At 48.5% G+C, this 19,401-nt stretch overlaps 2 protein-coding genes across 5 annotated transcripts in view; both read right to left on the bottom strand.

Annotated features, from left to right (window-relative positions):
* The window catches only part of LOC123754899 (POU domain, class 6, transcription factor 2), a 1,116,985-nt gene that overhangs the window by 1,039,828 nt on the left and 57,756 nt on the right, over positions 1-19,401 (bottom strand). The window lies entirely within an intron of this gene.
* Positions 12,391-13,497, bottom strand: LOC138369431 (neurofilament heavy polypeptide-like). Its single transcript, XM_069332671.1, has one exon. The coding sequence runs from the start codon at positions 13,495-13,497 to the stop codon at positions 12,391-12,393; it is 1,107 nt and encodes a 368-aa protein (XP_069188772.1).

Below are 19,401 nucleotides of genomic sequence, written 5' to 3'. Positions count from 1 at the left end.
AGTGTGCTAACCTATTTGCAGAGTGAAACCACAAGTTAAAACTGTTTACGTGTTTTAAATCCGCAATGAACCAAAATGAATAATTTAATGATGAGGAGACAAGATAAGAGTTTTAGGATGTTAGTGAGGCCAAAATAATTGTTTACATGTGGTGAATCCTTGACTAAATATTGTGGTAAAGCCAAATTTAACAATAGACTAACAAATGGAAACCAATACTATGCATATGTGGTGAAGCCACAGACTATTCACCCATTCTTACATTTGGGGAAGCCAAAGGTATAGGCATACTTACATTTGGTAGAGTCAGAAATTGCAGTATATGCGTGGAGAGATTACTAATGTTTACAAATAGTGACAGAGACGTGTTAAATACTCAAAGAGCGTCTCTGGACGCCTGATGATTCAGTTTATAAACGATCTTAAGGATTTTGCCAGATTGGCTCACGCCACAGGACAAAATTAACCTCGTGTTAACGAGTACATAGAAAGCCATCGTGACAAAGAGTTCCTCAACATATCAAGTCAAGTTGATGGTTCCCTGAAGGCTCCCTCAGCTCGGCGGAAGATGAAAATGCGAATATTTTCCTAGCGGGATCGTGCAGTGTGCATAGTACCATCACTACCTCATTGCCCCGACCTTCCGAACCATCTCCCACACCCTAGCTCGCTCTCTTGTTCGCCACTCAGTAAAAAATCAGACAGTTTAGCCAAACCACAAACGCATGGACACAAGCAACTAACCAAGCCTATCGGGTGCAATTCATTGAAAACATGGTTCAAGATTCTCAGAGGAATTGGTAAGATAAATAAACACAAGTTATTTAACATGGGACTGGGGGGGGGGCGGGTCTGGGTGGTCCCACCCACAAGGGGGCACGGGTGGAAACTGAGCACCCAAATGGCCCACAGAGATATTAGGCAAAACATTTTTAGTGTCAGGGTAGTTAACAAATGGAATGCATTAGGAAGTGATGTGGTGGAGGCGGATTCCATATACAGTTTCAAATGTAGATATGATGATAGAGTCAAATAGGCTCAGGAGTCTGTACACCAGTTGATTGACAGTTGTGAGGCAGAACCAAGGGCCAAAGCTCAACCCCCACAAGTACAACTAAGTGAGTACACACACACACACACACACACACACAAACGCGCGCGCGCGGTTTCACAGTTATCGATAATAGCGGCAGCCTATTCTGCAAGTATCATGAAAATGCACTTCCTCTCAGTTGTCCAACCAAGCAAACGATGGTGTGTTTGTCAGTGTGGAGCACAAGTACGATGTGTTCCCAGACCTCGTCACCAGCTGCTCGGTTCCCCCCTCGGACAACCATAGGCTTCCCCGGTATATAGCATTATTATATCAATATATCGTATAGGGCCCGCGCAGGATTATCCCTGCAAAAAAAGAAAAACAAAAAAATATATATCGTATGTGTGATTGTCTTCTAGTTATTCGTAAGACAATGATTGTTCACAGACCTGTTCTGTAATTGTTTTGAAGTAAGCACAATGAATTCTAGTTGTTCTTGATATCATTATGCTAATACTTATCCTAATAATCATTACCGTCATCATTGTCATCATCGACACCATTACAGGCCAAACATACCCAGTTGTAAACCTATCAAGAAGGTGGTCCGTGTTGGCCAGGCTGGCCTGACGTGGCCTGCATCATCGGGAGGATTATGCCTCGCGTGTCCTCGCTCTCCCATTATCGACACCTGCATATAATTATTGCATATTACAGGTGACCCTATGATCGAGTCTGAGCTTCCTGACGCTAATGTTCCGGATTAATCATTCCCTGCGTCTTGGTCGCTGTGGGCGAGGGCCACTCTCTGGGTATTTCGATGCGTGTTTGTTTGTTAATTAAGTGGAATGTTTTGTAGTCTCCAGATGTCTATGAGTTTCCTAATGTCCGATCTTGAGTTATAGATCCTTGTTAGTTGGTTACGTAGTTGTCTTGTAGTTTTTTTCTATTAATCCTGTAGCACTGGTCTGGTGCTAATCACTGAGATACGCCTAATTCCACATTGTTCCTCTAAAACTCATTATTGTTTATGTGTATGTCTTCTTGCCTTCCACCATCTTAAAGCTGGATCCATGAAAACCAAAGAAACAAAATTACAAGACTTGCTAAGTTTCAATAGAGATGTCGTCGTTCTTCTTATAGATAACGATAAGATATTCACAGTTCCCGATACCCTGATCATATGGTTCTCCGTTTGCTTCTTGCTCATATGATTATGGTCATCAGCTTTCGATAATGTCATTTTCAACTTGCTTCCCCATTTGTCTTGACTCCTGAACTAGAATTTTGTGAATAAAATGTTAAGAGGTGCAGGATGGGCTGGTGGGTGACAACAAAGGTACAGTTCAGCTGTTGATGAAGGCGACAACAATCTTTGGATCGGAAGCGCCCCAACTTCCCGCTTTCGGGAAATGACGAAATAGGATGCGATCCCTACAAACTTTCCCGACGGAGGCCATGGCCAATGACGCGCAAAGTATGACGAAGAATCTTAAATCTGGTCTTGTCCCCCGCGCCATCCCCCGTCCAGGAGAACGGGAACTGTACCGAAGACAGGCACTTAGAGGCCTCACAGGCGCCCCGTAACACCTAAGACAGTAAAGAGCGTGTTCCAAAGTATACTCCGGGTTTGGGTGCCGTGGCAGTAAGGAGAATCAGCAGCGGGAGTCGATGAAATGGGGCGCTGCTAGGCAAGAGTGCCCCGATACTGAGGCTGTGTCTAAGGATCTGGGGCGATGCCTGGCCCTTCGGTAGAGGGGAGGACCCCTTGAAGGTACAGTTTAGTGTCCCGTTCATTATGGATTAATGTGACTCTAGTGTGGTCGTTTCAGGCCTTCTCAGTACCTCCTTGTCTGCGTCCATGCTCGGCTCCCTGTGCCTCCTCCATGTGTTTAGCTTCCTGCTCCTGGCTGCTATACTCTGGCTGTTATACTCTGGCTGTTATACTCTGGCTGTTATACTCTGACTGCTATACTCTGACTGCTATACTCTGGCTGCTATACACTGGCTGCTATACTCTGACTGCTATACTCTGACTGCTATACTCTGGCTGCTATACTCTGGCTGCTATACTCTGACTGCTATACTCTGGCTGCTATACACTGGCTGCTATACTCTGACTGCTATACTCTGGCCGCTATACTCTGGCCGCTATACTCTGGCTGCTATACTCTTGCTGCTATACTCTGGCTGCTATACTCTGGCCGCTATACTCTGGCTGCTATACTCTTGCTGCTATACTCTGGCTGCTATACTCTTGCTGCTATACTCTGGCCGCTATACTCTGGCCGCTATACTCTGGCTGCTATACTCTGGCTGCTATACTCTGGCTGTTGAAATTGGGGTCGGGCAACACATGCTCCACTAATGTTCAATCAACGATGGATCCCCATATTCAACATTGATTAATTGTTGCGTCAATGTTGTTGGCCCGGCCTAACTATGTGAGACAGTGGTCGCTGACTCACAGTAGTTCCTCCGTGGTGAGTTGTCTCAGTCCCCAAATGGTTCAAGTCTCCTAGTGGATCAAGTCTCCTAGTGGATCAAGTCTCCTAGTGGTTCAAGTCTCCTAGTGGTTCAAGTCTCCTAGTGGATCAAGTCACCTAGTGGTTCAAGTCTCCTAGTGGCTCAAGTTCCCTAGTGGCTCAAGTCTCCTAGTGGCTCACGTCTCCTAGTGGCTCAAGTCTCCTAGTGGCTCACGTCTCCTAGTATCTCACGTCTCCTAGTGGCTCAAGTCTCCTAGTGGCTCAAGTCTCCTAGTGGCTCAAGTCTCGTAGTGGCTCAAGGCTCCTAGTGGATCACGTCTCCTAGTGGCTCACGTCTCCTAGTGGCTCACGTCTCCTAGTGGCTCAAGTCTCCTAGTGGCTCACGTCTCCTAGTGGCTCAAGTCTCCTAGTGGCTCACGTCTCCTAGTGGCCCACGTCTCCTAGTGGCTCACGTCTCCTAGTGCTCAAGTCTCCTAGTGGCTCAAGTCTCCTTGTGGCTCACGTCTCCTAGTGGCTCACGTCTCATAGTGACTCAAGTCTCCTAGTGACTCACGTCTCCTAGTGGCTCACGTCTCCTAGTGCTCATGTCTCCTAGTGGCTCAAGTCTCCTAGTGGCTCAAGTCTCCTAGTGGCTCAAGTCTCCTAGGGGCTTAAGTCTCCTAGTGACTCACGTCTCCTAGTGGCTCACGTCTCCTAGTGACTCACGTCTCCTAGTGGCTCACGTCTCCTAGTGACTCACGTCTTTTAGTGGCTCCAGTCTCCTAGTGGTTCAAGTCTCCTAGTGGCTGAAGTCTCCTAGTGGCTGAAGTCTCCTAGTGGTTCAAGTCTCCTAGTGGCTCAAGTCTCCTAGTGGCTCAAGTCTCCTAGTGGTTCACGTCTCCTAGTGGCTCAAGTCTCCCAGTGGCTCACATCTCTTAGTGGCTCAAGTCTCCTAGTGGCTCAAGTCTCCTAGTGGCTCAAGTCTCCTAGTGGCTCACGTCTCCTAGTGGCTCACGTCTCGTAGTGGTTCAAGTCTCGTAGTGGCTCAAGTCTCCTAGTGGCTCACGTCTCCTAGTGGCTCACGTCTCGTAGTGGTTCAAGTCTCGTAGTGGCTCAAGTCTCCTAGTACAACTAGACGCTTGGCAGTCACTTATCTTGCCACTGTTGTTGTCATCTCTGGTCTCCTCATCAGCCGCTAATATCCTGTACTCACCTAGTTGTGCTTGCGGAGGTTGAGCTTCGGCTCTTTGGTCCCGCCTCTCAACTGTCAATCAACTGGTGTACAGATTCCTGAGCCTTCTGGGCTCTATCATATCTACATTCGATATTGTGTATGGAGTCAGCCTCCACCACATCACAGCCTAATGCATTCCACCTGTTAACTACTCTGTAGTCTCCCCATCAAGTGCCACTGTTCCTCTGGCTTCTTCCCAAACACTTCCACCTTTTTACTTCATATTAGCTACTATTGACACCCACTACCCATTTGTCACTCTCCATTTCGACATCTCCCTCACCGACTCATCCTCTCTGACGGCTAGGTATTGTCTGACCCAGCTGAGAGCCTTCCAATCGCCCCATCCCGGAGTTCCTTCTGGAACTTTCGTAGTCTGTTCATTAGTCTTCTGTGGGGGACTGTGTCAAAGGACCTATGCCAATCTAGGAATATGCAGTCCACCCATCATCTCTTTCTCTGCCAGTTTGAAGTTTTTAAATTCGTACTTATGGATTGGTGCCATTGTGTCACATTTTGATATATGAAGCAATTCCCCCATTGGTAATTGTTGTAGAAATTCGTTATTTGTCTTGCAGAGCCTCGCAACATCTTTCAGTATCCACAGTGAGACTTATTATTGTCATCCTTGAATCTGTTTCTTTCAGGTGTTTCTCCACCTGCCTCGCTGTCACAAGTGACCGTTGCTCAGTGAGGGGGGGGGGGGGGGTCGTTAATCTTAGGCAGGAAGGTAAAGCAACCCGCATTTCCTTACTAATTGGTCGAGTTTTCTACGTTGTCGTAACCAACGTTACAATTGTAATCTAGTATGAAAGGTGATGGCACAGTCATTCACGTTTACGGTTATGAAAAAAAAAAAATTGGATTTTGACGGTGTATCAAATCCCAAGAAGAGGCTGTGATTGGGATGAGAGTAAGGCTAGCTGTTCTCTCGAATAATACATAGTATTTTGACATGTATATCCTCAACGGACAAAATATATTGTATTATAAATCATTTATAAATCATAAATCATCACGCACAATTGACGGGATGCTACAGTTTGTGTTCGTGGGTCATCGGTTAGGTTAGGTTCCCGAAGTTTAATACATCATTTTTGTGACGTGACTACTGGTGAGGACTGGCTGGATATTGGTGATGGTGGGGGGGGGGGGATGGGTGGTGAGGGTTGGGGGGATGGGTGGTGAGGGTTGGGGGATGGGTGGTGAGGGTTGGGGGGATGGGTGGTGAGGGTTGGGGGGATGGGTGGTGAGGGTAGGAGGGGGGGGGGGGGAGATGGGAGGAATGAGTGGTGAGGGTGGGGGGTATGTATTGTTGTTTCTGTAAAGGGTTGAAAAGTCGCAGGGAGATAAATTTAGTTGTGAGAGTCACGAGGCTGGGAAGGGTTGTGGGGTTGGGGAAGGGTTGTGGAGGGTGGGGAAGGGTTGTGGGGTTGGGGAAGGGTTGTGGAGGGTGGAGAAGGGTTGTGGGGTTGGGGAAGAGTTGTGGAGGGTGGAGAAGGGTTGTGGGGTTGGGGAAGGGTTGTGGAGGGTGGGGAAGGGTTGTGAAGGGGGGGGGGGGACTACCGGTCGTGTGGGTGAGTAGTCTATTTAATCTCATATCAGTAGACTGTTCACTGCAACTCTGCAATACCAACTTTCCTGCTCCTCTGTGGCTGCATTACCCGAGTGCAATATACGTAAGTTCCCCCCCCCCCCCTCGCCATCCCTTCCTCCCCCCCCCCCCCCCGCCCCTCAGCAGCATCGTGGCTCTAAGATAACTAATTAATCAAGGGTAATTAGCACCCGTGGTACGGTTGACATCTCATTAAAAGCTTCATTAATTTGTGGGATGATCTCGGACGCTGATCTCCTCTCATCTCATTGTTGCTGGCAAGACACGCGTCGCGCCGGAGAGATGCCTTCTCCCCGCCTGAGAGACCGGGGAGGAGATGGGGAGGGTAGGGAGCAGGGAGAAGGGGAGGAGCAGGGAGAATGGGAGGGTAGGGAGTAGGGGAGAAGGGCATCGAAGAACAAGGGAAGGGGAGGAGGGGAAGATGGGGAGGAAGAAGATATGTAGGAGGAGGTACATAGAAAGAGGAGGTGTACATAGAGGCAAATAATTAGAAGGAGTAGAAGAATGGAAGGAAAAATAAATGGAGGACGAAAACATTTTGTTGAGGAGCAGGACAAAACATAAAGAGAAAAAGGAAGTGAGAGAGAGAGAGAGAGAGAGAGAGAGAGAGAGAGAGAGAGAGAGAGAGAGAGAGAGAGAGAGAGAGAGAGACAGACAGACAGAGAAGAGATCGTGAGAATTAACAACTTGATAAGAACGATGAGGAGGACTGAAAGAAAGAAGAAACAGATGAGAACGAGGCGGGAAATATTGGACTGGTAATAAGAGGTTGAGGCGGGCACTATCAGCCCTCGGCTCCTCGCACCTCACCTGATATACACACCATTAAACTCACTAAAGATATGCTAATGCCGATGGAAAGTTTCTGAAAGAGAGTCCGGCATGAAGCCGAGTGAGTTTAATTCACCGGATGTAAACAAAAAATCTGATTAATGAACAAACTTAATTAATGTCTTCCTTAACATGCAGCTGAATGAACGCCCAAAACACTGAACGAGATATCTGGTGTAAGGCCTCTTCAAGAGCTCTAATATTACAATGTTTCCGGAGCACCTTAAAAACATCTATCAGTAAGTGTCTATCCTCTGGAAGTATAACAACGGTTAGCTCACTGAAAGATAGAAATATATATGATTATCTTTAACTTGACTTAGTCCTGGCTTTCGTGTTTTTTAAGCGGGAGAGAGAGTCTGATTCCTCTTCTCTCTCTCGCGACTATAGCAATAAATTCCTCTTCCACCTGCCCCGTCTCGGCTGTACCATAGGTGTCCCTTCCACCTGCCCCGTCTCGGCTGTACCATAGGTGTCCCACCGGCCCCGTCTCGGCTGTACCATAGATGTCCCACCTGCCCCGTCTCGGCTGTACCATAGATGTCCCACCTGCCCCGTCTCGGCTGTACCATAGGTGTCCCACCGGCCCCGTCTCAGCTGTACCATAGGTGTCCCACCTGCCCCGTCTTGGCTGTACCATAGGTGTCCCACCGGCCCCGTCTCAGCTGTACCATAGGTGTCCCACCGGCCCCGTCTCAGCTGTACCATATGTGTCCCACCTGCCCCGTCTTGGCTGTACCATAGGTGTGCAACCGGCCCCGTCTCGGCTCCACCAGTAGAGTCCAAGGAGGGCTCACCTACCTGCTCTCCGGAGTACAGTAATGTATGAGTGAAGATCTGAACAAATTACTACCACGATTACGACTACGATCAATACGGCTTCAGCTACTTCTACGACAACTACGATTTTTTACGCCTCCAACTACTACTACTGTTTTAACTACGCCTGCGCTTTCTACGACTCCAAAGAGATTCACGGAGGAAGAGGATATGAATAAGAGGTATATTGGTCAGTAAGGAATACCGGTCAGTAAGGTATACTGGTCAGTAAAGTATACTGGTCAGAGGGTTATATTGGTCAGTAAGGTATACCGGTCAGTAAGGTATACCGGTCAGTAAGGTATACCGGTCAGTAAGGTATACCGGTCAGTAAGGTATACTGGTCAGAGGGGTATATTGGTCAGTAAGGTATACCGGTCAGTAAGGTATACTGGTCAGAGGGGTATATTGGTCAGTAAGGTATACTGGTCAGTAAGGTATACCGGTCAGTAAGGTATACCGGTCAGCAAGGCATACTGTTCAGTAAAGTATACTGGTCAGTAAGGTATACTGGTCAGTAAGGTATACTAGTCAGTAAGGTATACCAGTCAGTAAGGTAAACTGGTCAGTAAGGTATACTGGTCAGTAAGGACTACTGGTCAGTAAGGTACACTGGTCAGTAAGGTATACTGGTCAGTAAGGCGTACTGGTCAGTAAGGTACACTGGTCAGTAAGGTATACTGGTCAGTAAGGTATACTGGTCAGTAAGGTATACTGGTCAGTAAGGCGTACTGGTCAGTAAGGTGTACTGGTCAGTAAGGCGTACTGGTCAGTAAGGTACACTGGTCAGTAAGGTATACTGGTCAGTAAGGTATACTGGTCAGTAAGGTATACTGGTCAGTAAGGCGTACTGGTCAGTAAGGTGTACTGGTCAGTAAGGCGTACTGGTCAGTAAGGCGTACTGGTCAGTAAGGTACACTGGTCAGTAAGGCGTACTGGTCAGTAAGGCGTACTGGTCAGTAAGGCGTACTGGTCAGTAAGGTGTACTGGTCAGTAAGGCGTACTGGTCAGTAAGGTACACTGGTCAGTAAGGCGTACTGGTCAGTAAGGTACACTGGTCAGTAAGGCGTACTGGTCAGTAAGGTACACTGGTCAGTAAGGTACACTGGTCAGTAAGGTATACTGGTCAGTAAGGCGTACTGGTCAGTAAGGTACACTGGTCAGTAAGGTATACTGGTCAGTAAGGTATACTGGTCAGTAAGGTACACTGGTCAGTAAGGTATACTGGTCAGTAAGGCGTACTGGTCAGTAAGGTACACTGGTCAGTAAGGTATACTGGTCAGTAAGGTATACTGGTCAGTAAGGTATACTGGTCAGTAAGGTATACTGGTCAGTAAGGCGTACTGGTCAGTAAGGCGTACTGGTCAGTAAGGCGTACTGGTCAGTAAGGCGTACTGGTCAGTAAGGCGTACTGGTCAGTAAGGTACACTGGTCAGTAAGGCGTACTGGTCAGTAAGGCGTACTGGTCAGTAAGGCATACTGGTCAGTAAGGCGTACTGGTCAGTAAGGCGTACTGGTCAGTAAGGTACACTGGTCAGTAAGGCGTACTGGTCAGTAAGGCGTACTGGTCAGTAAGGCGTACTGGTCAGTAAGGCGTACTGGTCAGTAAGGCGTACTGGTCAGTAAGGTACACTGGTCAGTAAGGCGTACTGGTCAGTAAGGCGTACTGGTCAGTAAGGCGTACTGGTCAGTAAGGCGTACTGGTCAGTAAGGCGTACTGGTCAGTAAGGCGTACTGGTCAGTAAGGTATACTACTGCTGGGAACACACAGGACCGAAATGCTTATTGGAAGGAGGAGGAGGAGGAGGAAGGCGGTGCAGGAATTGCTCTACACTGTGTTACGGAAGCTGGTGGCTTGGGTGTTTCCTATGCGCTACACGCCGCTGATGGCTGGTGAAGCCCAGGAAGGTGCGGTGGCTGGCTCTGCCTCCTCACACTCTTCCATGCATCGCCACGTTAATATACTATACGGTATAGTTCAACCCGGAAGTTGCTTTGAGAGAAAGTGTGTGTGTGTGTGTGTGTGTGTGTGTGTGTGTGTGTGTGTGTGTGTGTGTGTGTGTGTGTGTGTGTGTGTGTTTACTTAGCACTAACTATGAAAAAGTGAGGTGGCTGTCCTTTCCGTAGTGTGTATTCTCCATAGTATCTTGTATGTTGCGATCATATTTCCTCTGTTTTCTTTTTCTTCTAAGGCTTAGAGATTCAGTTCCCTGAGCGTACCTTGTGGCTTATCTCCTAGTTCTGGTACCAATCTTGTGGCAAAGTTTATGCTTTATTTCAAGTTTAGTTTTGTTGGTAAGGTATGGTAATTATCAGGTGAAAGCGCTAAGTCATCTCGACTTGGACGGGATATCTGGTGGAGATTGGTGGTGGTGGTGGTGGTTGAGGGTGTGGCGGTGGTGGTGCTGGTGGTGGAGAGTGTGGTGGAGGGTGTGGTGGTGGTGGTGGTTGAGGGTGTGGCGGTGGTGGTGCTGGTGGTGGAGAGTGTGGTGGAGGGTGTGGCGGTGGTGGTGGTGGTGGTTGAGGGTGTGGTGGTGGTGGCGATGGTGGTGGAGGGTGTGGTGGTGGTGGTGGTGGTGGAGAGTGTCGTGGTGGTGGTGGTGGTGGTGGTGGTACTTGCCTCTCACGACTTACCTGTAAGTGACAACTAGCCTTCTTGTACCTGTTGCGGTATAATTGAACTGTTCTAATGTTCGGTTCCGAAAAAGAAGTCTACTACGGGCTCACCATAGCCCGTGCTACTTGGAACTTTTTGTTCCAGGTAGCGAATCTTAAACAACAACAATTCGGTTCCTTTGTCGAATCTGGCCTCAAAGTTGAGGCTGGAGGTGGCTTACACAACTTCTATCAGAACATTCCACTTGTTACCCACCTAAGCAGAGTGCGAGAATTGTTTATTTCCTTATTTTCGTCTTATTTGCGTTTCCAGCTTCCACATACATCCTCTCGTCCCAGTTTCTCTCACTTTAAAGCGTTTGTTTTTATCCACGTTGTCAGTTCGCCCTCAGTATCTTTTATGTTGCAATCATGTCTCTAGTAATTTTTCTGTCCTCAAAGGTTATGAGGTCTAGTTGCTTATCCCTATCCTCTAAGCTCAGCCCTCTTAGCTCTGGCACCAACTTCATGCAAACCATTTGTACTTTATAAAGTTTACTTTTATGGTTCACAAGTTACGGAATCCTGGCCCATGGTCCGTATTCCAATATTGGTGGTGGTGGTAGTGGTGGTGGTAGTGGTGGTGGTAGTGGTGGTGGTAGTGGTGAAGAGCTGAAGTTGGTGGTGGTGAGAGTGGTGTTGGTTGTAGTGGTGGTAGTGGTGGAGAGCTGATGGTGATGGTGGAGAGTTGATGGTGGTGGTGGATACCTGATGGTGGTGGTGGAGAGCTGATGGTGGTTGTGGAGAGTTGATGGCGGTGGTGGAGAGCTGATGGTGGTGGTGGAAAGCTGATGGTGGTTGTGGAGAGTTGATGGCGGTGGTGGAGAGCTGATGGTGGTGGTGGAAAGCTGATGGTGGTAATGGTGAGAGTGGTAGGAGTGGTAGTGGTGAAGAGCTGAAGCTGGTGGTGGTGAGAGTGCTGTTGGTTGTAGTGGTGGTGGTGGTGGAGAGCTGATGGTAGTGGTGGAGAGCTGATGGTGGTGGTGGTGGTGAGAGTGGTAGTGGTGGTGATGGTGGAGAACGCGAGTGTGGAGGTCATAACGCGACGAATCAATCAGCCTCGCTGGAGGTTCTTGGTCAGTAATCGCGGGATCAGAATGCCATGAATAATTCTGATCTCCGCTGACGACGCCACCCGCCCGTTTATCCTCACCCGGGGCCATATAGTGCTAACCAGCCGCTCTCCTCATTCGGGACCAGAGTGTGCCACCCATCCCTCTGGGGGGGGGGCATAAAGTGCCAAACCGTAGCAGTTTTCAGTTAATGTCTCTAAAGTAGTAAGAGAAAGGAATTTGTGAGGGAGGTGACATAATACAATGCTGTACCTGCTGTCTCTCCCAGATGGCAGAGAGAGAGAACCTACACTCATCTCAGATTACAACTTTTTGATAAGATTGCGGCTATCAAGAGTTAACCTCGCTACGTCATTAATATCTTATAAGAAGACCGTATAAATAAAGAGTTTTTATTTTCTCCAGCGTTGGCCAAACGCGTGTGTCAGAGTTGAACAGTGAGAAACGGATCTAATCCTCGGGAGAGGATTGTGTACTCTTAATGTGCCTTTATCAACAGATGATTGCTGACTCCTATTCTACCTTTTCCCGCAGAGTGTTGCTGACTCTTACTTACGTCTGTCAGCACAATACTCGACGGTTTAAGATATACTTGCCGCTTCCTCCTGCTCCCTGCCCTCTCCTCCCACCCCTGCTCCCTTAACAAACATAATTCACCAAGTTTATGATATCCGCCTTAAAGTACGACTTCCCATGACCCCCACATGGCGATATTGGAGGAACTTGGGCGAGGTGCTGGAACTCTGATGTGAGCTGTTTCCTCCGCTTCCGCTCCCGTTGTGGCTCTCGGACTCCTCCGCTTCTTGGTCCGCTGTGGCTCTCGGACTCCTCCGCTTCTTGGTCCGTTGTGGCTCTCGGACTTCTTCGCGTCTTGGTCCGTTGTGGCTCTCGGACTTCTTCGCGTCTTGGTACGTTGTGGCTCTCGGACTCCTTTGCGTCTTGGTCCGTTGTGACTCTTGGACTCCTTCGCGTCTTGGTCCGTTGTGGCTCTCGGACTTCTTCGCGTTTTGGTCCGTTGTGGCTCTCGGACTTCTTCGCGTCTTGGTCCGTTGTGGCTCTCGGACTTCTTCGCGTCTTGGTCCGTTGTGGCTCTCGGACTTCTTCGCGTTTTTGTCCGTTGTGGCTCTCGGACTCCTTTGCGTCTTGGTCCGTTGTGGCTCTCGGACTTCTTCGCGTTTTGGTCCGTTGTGGCTCTCGGACTCCTTTGCGTCTTGGTCCGTTGTGACTCTTGGACTCCTTCGCTTCTTGGTCCGTTGTGGCTCTCGGACTCCTTCGTTTCTTGGTCCATTGTGACTCTCGAACTCCATTGCTTCTTGGTCCGTTGTGACTCTCGGACTCCTTCGCTTCTTGGTCCGTTGTGACTCTCGGACTTCTTCGCGTTTTGGTCCGTTGTGGCTCTCGGACTCCTTTGCGTCTTGGTCCGTTGTGACTCTTGGACTCCTTCGCTTCTTGGTCCGTTGTGGCTCTCGGACTCCTTCGTTTCTTGGTCCGTTGTGACTCTCGAACTCCATTGCTTCTTGGTCCGTTGTGACTCTCGGACTCCTTCGCTTCTTGGTCCGTTGTGACTCTTGGACTCCTTCGCTTCTTGGTCCGTTGTGGCTCTCGGACTCCTTCGTTTCTTGGTCCGTTGTGACTCTCGAACTCCATTGCTTCTTGGTCCGTTGTGACTCTCGGACTCCTTCGCTTCTTGGTCCGTTGTGACTCTTGGACTCCTTCGCTTCTTGGTCCGTTGTGACTGACGAAACAAGCGACGCCGCGTGGTATTCCATTCTGGTTTGGTCAGTCACTGTTGACTAGCCAAATGCAAAGTCTGAGGCGGTTTGCTTCTTTCACTTTCATAATAAACCAGTTACAATAATCTTATAACATTCTTCAATGTGAAGGTTTATTTCGACCTTCTTGGGTGTTATGATATAAGAACACATCATTCTCCAGGCCATCAAGCCCTTATTCTTTACGAGATTATCGCCGGAAGAGCCCTTAACTCTCGCGACTCCTCGGCAGTTAAAAACTTCTTCTGACTCCGCCTCTGTTTAAAAACTGACTAAAACATTTTACACAACATAAAAATGTACGTGTTAATGGTTCACCGGGGCGATTACAGCATTAGTTTCCATTCTTCTGTTAAAAATTTTACACTGAAGCTTGATAAATGTTTTACATTTGCTAAACAGCTAGACAAATAAGGAAAAAAAGCTTACGATACTAATTCTCTCTCTCTCTCTCTCTCTCTCTCTCTCTCTCTCTCTCTCTCTCTCTCTCTCTCTCTCCCTCCAGAGAGCTTGGAAGGGAGTAGGGATGCGGAGAGAGAATGGAAGAGGAGAGAGAGAGAGAGAGAGAGAGAGAGAGAGAGAGAGAGAGAGAGAGGAGGTATGAGGCAGAAGTCATAACTGGAAGCAGTCACTTGGCGAGATGAAGATTGAATTTACAATATATCAAATGAAAGTAATTTACAAGGAAGTCAAGGTTGAAGGAGGGCATGAAACACTTGCTAGTGTCTTCGCCAGCAGGTAGGGTAAATTATTCTTATTTTTCAAGTCGGCATATTATAGACTTTCTGTGATACACACACACAGTTAAGTGCGTGTGGTGATGCACACACACAGTTAAGTGCGTGTGGTGATGCACACACACAGTTAAGTGCGTGTGGTGATGCACACACACAGTTAAGTGCGTGTGGTGATGCACACACACAGTTAAGTGCGTGTGGTGATGCACACACACAGTTAAGTGCGTGTGGTGATGCACACACACAGTTAAGTGCGTGTGGTGATGCACACACACAGTTAAGTGCGTGTGGTGATGCACACACACAGTTAAGTGCGTGTGGTGATACACACACACAGTTAAGTGCGTGTGGTGATGCACACACACAGTTAAGTGCGTGTGGTGATGCACACACACAGTTAAGTGCGTGTGGTGATGCACACACACAGTTAAGTGCGTGTGGTGATGCACACACACAGTTAAGTGCGTGTGGTGATGCACACACACAGTTAAGTGCGTGTGGTGAAACACACACAGATAAGTGCGTGTGGTGATACACACACACAGATAAGTGCATGTGGTGAAACACACACAGATAAGTGCGTGTGGTGATACACACACACAGATAAGTGCATGTGGTGAAACACACACAGTTAAGTGCGTGTGGTGATGCACACACACAGTTAAGTGCGTGTGGTGATGCACACACACAGTTAAGTGCGTGTGGTGATGCACACACACAGTTAAGTGCGTGTGGTGATGCACACACACAGTTAAGTGCGTGTGGTGATGCACACACACAGTTAAGTGCGTGTGGTGATGCACACACACAGTTAAGTGCGTGTGGTGATGCACACACACAGTTAAGTGCGTGTAGTGATGCACACACACAGTTAAGTGCGTGTGGTGATGCACACACACAGTTAAGTGCGTGTGGTGATGCACACACACAGTTAAGTGCGTGTGGTGATGCACACACACAGTTAAGTGCGTGTGGTGATGCACACACACAGTTAAGTGCGTGTAGTGATGCACACACACAGTTAAGTGCGTGTGGTGATGCACACACACAGTTAAGTGCGTGTAGTGATGCACACACACAGTTAAGTGCGTGTGGTGATGCACACACACAGTTAAGTGCGTGTGGTGATGCACACACACAGTTAAGTGCGTGTGGTGATACACACACACAGTTAAGTGCGTGTGGTGATGCACACACACACATAAGTGCGTGTGGTGATGCACACACACAGATAAGTGCGTGTGGTGATGCACACACACAGTTAAGTGCGTGTGGTGATACACACACACAGTTAAGTGCGTGTGGTGATACACACACACAGATAAGTGCATGTGGTGATACACACACTCAGATAAGTGCATGTGGTGATACACACACACAGATAAGTGCATGTGGTGATACACACACAGATAAGTGCGTGTGGTGATACACACACACAGTTAAGTGCGTGTGGTGATACACACACACAGATAAGTGCATGTGGTGATACATACACACATAAGCGGGGTATTGTGATGCTGAGAGGAAGAAAATTCCTCTTAAGCTGCCAGTTCATTTTAAAGAATCTTAATGAATTTTCAAGAATAACATCTTGTTTTTTGCTAAGTATTTCTGTGTTGAAGAATTATTGATTCTTTTTGTTTTTGTTGTGTGTCAGTGTCACCACACACACTATTACTCGCGCGTGCAGGAAAATAGACTATTATTACAACTTTGGCGTCTCCGTTTAACACAGTTGGTCACTTCTTGCTCGTATGGTGACGTGCATGTATGGTGATGTGCATGTATGGTGACGTGCATGTATGGTGACGTGCATGTATGATGACGTGCATGTATGGCGACGTGCATGTATGGTGACGTGCATATATGGTGACGTGCATGTATGGTGACGTGCATGTATGATGACGCGCATGTATGGTGACGTGCATGTATGGCGACGTGCATGTATGGGGACGTGCATGTATAGTGAGCTTCCCCTCATACATCAGGCGCCTTCAGCACCCTGATCACTCGAGACGCGCCACAAATGTTTTAAAAATCAATGAATTTACAAATGATGCTAGTTGCGTTGGCTTCCAAGCTGCTAGTAACTGATGTCCAAACTTGTATCTAGTGGGCAATCTGCTAGTAGCTAGTGTCCAAACAGCTAGCAACCGGTGTCAAAGCTGTTTGCAACTACTCCCAAAACGCAAGTAAATTTACCTTCGGATGTTCAGACATATTGTCATTGCGAGATGTTTCATACTTGTTGATTGTTGTGTTCTACTAGTGGGAAGTCAATCATTTTATGTTTAGTTCGTTTGCGCGCCTGGTTGATGATAAATGGTATTTAGTTAATATTTTCGTAGCCATACCAGGTGCGTTTTGTCGTTACTGCGCGGTGATAAGTTGAATGGGATCTACGCAAGCACTCACCTGCCCTTTTCTTTAGCAACACGCGGCGATGTTGACGAAAAACTTGTAATTGTCACTGACTGACACGAGAATACTAGGATATGTCAGCCAATCGTTTACTCCCTTTCAAATGCCATTATCTTCGGACTCGGGACTGTCTGTCACTAAGTATATTTTCAATGGGACCGGAAAATAGAGAATATATGTCAGTCGTTTAACCTTTCTCTGGGGCATTACCTACAAGCAAATTTACTCTTTCCATGGGCATAATCTGCACACATTTACCCTCTTCATGGGGCATAATTTACACACATTTACCCTTTCCATGGGGCATAATCTACACAAATTTACCCTTTCCATGGGGCATAAGCTACACATATTTACCCTTTCCCATATGGCATAATCTACATTTACCCTTTCCATGGGGCATTATCTACACACACATTTATCTTTTTCATAGGGCATAATCTTCGAGCACTGGTCTGTCAGTTAATTACATTAACCTTGGGGCATAATCTCCAAACACTAAGGAAATACAATGATATTGGTTTACACTCGTCAAGGTGCAAGATGTCTAGACATGTCCCTTCTGGCGGAACCATTTGCGCATGCCTGCCCCTGGCAAGATCGAAGGGACAAATAATGCATCTTGCCTACACTGTAACGAGAGCAGTAGAAAAGGACAAGATTTCGTTTGTGTGTTGCAGACTTGTACGTCAGGGGAAGGAAAGGGGGCCCGTAAATCGCCCCGCTCGGGGAGAGCTTCCAGAGGGGCGATGGAAGGTGATCTCCGCTCCCTAAATGATGCACGATGCCCATCGTCGCTGCATGTCGCGGTGCCGTCCCCCTTTACCCTACTCGCCTCAGCTGCTGCATCGTCGCTTTCTCGACGCTTAGTTGATGTATCCTCACTTTCTCAACGCTAAATGGTTGCATCGTCGTTTTCTCGACGTTTATACCTACTGCATCGGCGTTTAGTTGCTTTAACGTTGCTTTCTCGACGCTTAGTTGCTTTATTGTCGCTTTCTAGACGCTTAGTCACCCGCATTAAACCTCGCGTTAAGAGCCACAGGTATGTCCAGCGTCGATGTCCACCCTCAGGTTCTCCCTCTTGTTCTCTTTCTATCCTGAATGGCACAGATTCGGTCGCCCGTTGAGGCTCGTCGTCCTGCTGGCGCTGTGTCGGTAGCCCCGTGGAGGCCCGTCGTCCTACTGGTGCTGTGTCGGTCGCCCCGTGGAGGCCCGTCGTCCTACTGGTGCTGTATCGGTCGCCTCGTTGAGGCTCGTCTTCCTACTAGCGCTGTGTCGGTCGCCCCGTTGAAGCCCGTCGTCCTACTGGCGCTGTGTCGGTCGCCCTGTTGAGGATCGTCGTCCTAAAGGCGGTGTATCAGTCGCCCTGTTGAGGATTGTCGTCCTACTGGTGCTTTGTCGGTCGCCCCGTTGAAGCCCGTCGTCCTACCGGTGGTGCGTCGATCGTCCCGTGGAGGCTCGTCGTCGTCCATTCTTCTAGTCACTGCTCCGACAGAATTTTTTGTTCTAATTGTAACGTTTCTCACTCATCACGTCGTCGTCTACTGACGCGATTCGCTTTCCTAATTATCAATTCTTTCTACTTATGGTCTATTGCTGCTGCTACTTCCTCAATCTTTTGCGGCTGCCTCGTAGAGTTCTCGTTGTTCCCCACAGTTGGGACACCGTCCCATGGATCCCGACACATGGCTGGACACCGTCCCATGGATCCCGACACATGGCTGGACACCGTCCCATGGATCCCGACACATGGCAGGACACCGTCCCATGGATCCCGACACATGGCTGGACACCGTCCAATGGATCCCGACACATGGCTGGACACCGTCCCATGGATCCCGACACATGGCTGGACACCGTCCCATGGATCCCGACACATGGCAGGACACCGTCCCATGGATCCCGACACATGGCTGGACACCGTCCCATGGATCCCGACACATGGCTGGACACCGTCCCATGGATCCCGACACATGGCAGGACACCGTCCCATGGATCCCAACACATGGCTGGACACCGTCCCATGGATCCCGACACATGGCTGGACACCGTCCCATGGATCCCGACACATGGCAGGACACCGTCCCATGGATCCCGACACATGGCTGGACACCGTCCCATGGATCCCGACACATGGCAGGACACCGTCCCATGGATCCCGACACATGGCTGGACACCGTTCCATGGATCCCGACACTTGGCTGGACACCGTCCCATGGATCCCGACACATGGCTGGACACCGTCCCATGGATCCCGACACATGGCTGGACACCGTCCCATGGATCCCGACACATGGCAGGACACCGTCCCATGGATCCCGACACATGGCTGGACACCGTCCCATGGATCCCGACACATGGCTGGACACCGTCCCACGAATCCCGGTGCTGCTGGTGTCGGTTCGTTACGGAGAGGACGCGGGCGGCTGCTGTGTTACGAAGAGGAAATTAAGAGTTTCTTAAGTGAAAATAAATGTCGGGAACATGAGCCAAATATTGTTAGTAAAGAGAAGAGGAAGAAGGACCAGATTATACAATAAATATATATATATAAAAAATTACATTACATGTTATCAGCTATTTTTTTCGAGCGTCTTTGACCTTTTGCTTGTCTTGAGAGATGATCACACACGGCTCTTTGATGTTATCAGTTGCAGCATCGTGGACAACTTCTCCATATTGGTGGTTGGTCCTAACAAGGTTCTCACTCTGTCTTCGTATAGGTCTCACTCATTGTCTT

Source organism: Procambarus clarkii, chromosome 28 (genome assembly GCF_040958095.1).
Source record: "Procambarus clarkii isolate CNS0578487 chromosome 28, FALCON_Pclarkii_2.0, whole genome shotgun sequence".
NCBI classification, from domain to species: Eukaryota; Metazoa; Arthropoda; class Malacostraca; order Decapoda; family Cambaridae; genus Procambarus; species Procambarus clarkii.
Note: the sequence above shows the minus strand (reverse complement) of the source record. Positions and strands in the feature narration are given on the sequence as shown.

Bases quoted from the DNA above. Each gene is read 5' to 3' on its own strand.
- LOC138369431 (XM_069332671.1), bottom strand. From the start codon at position 13,497: ATGGAATACCACGCGGCGTCGCTTGTTTCGTCAGTCACAACGGACCAA.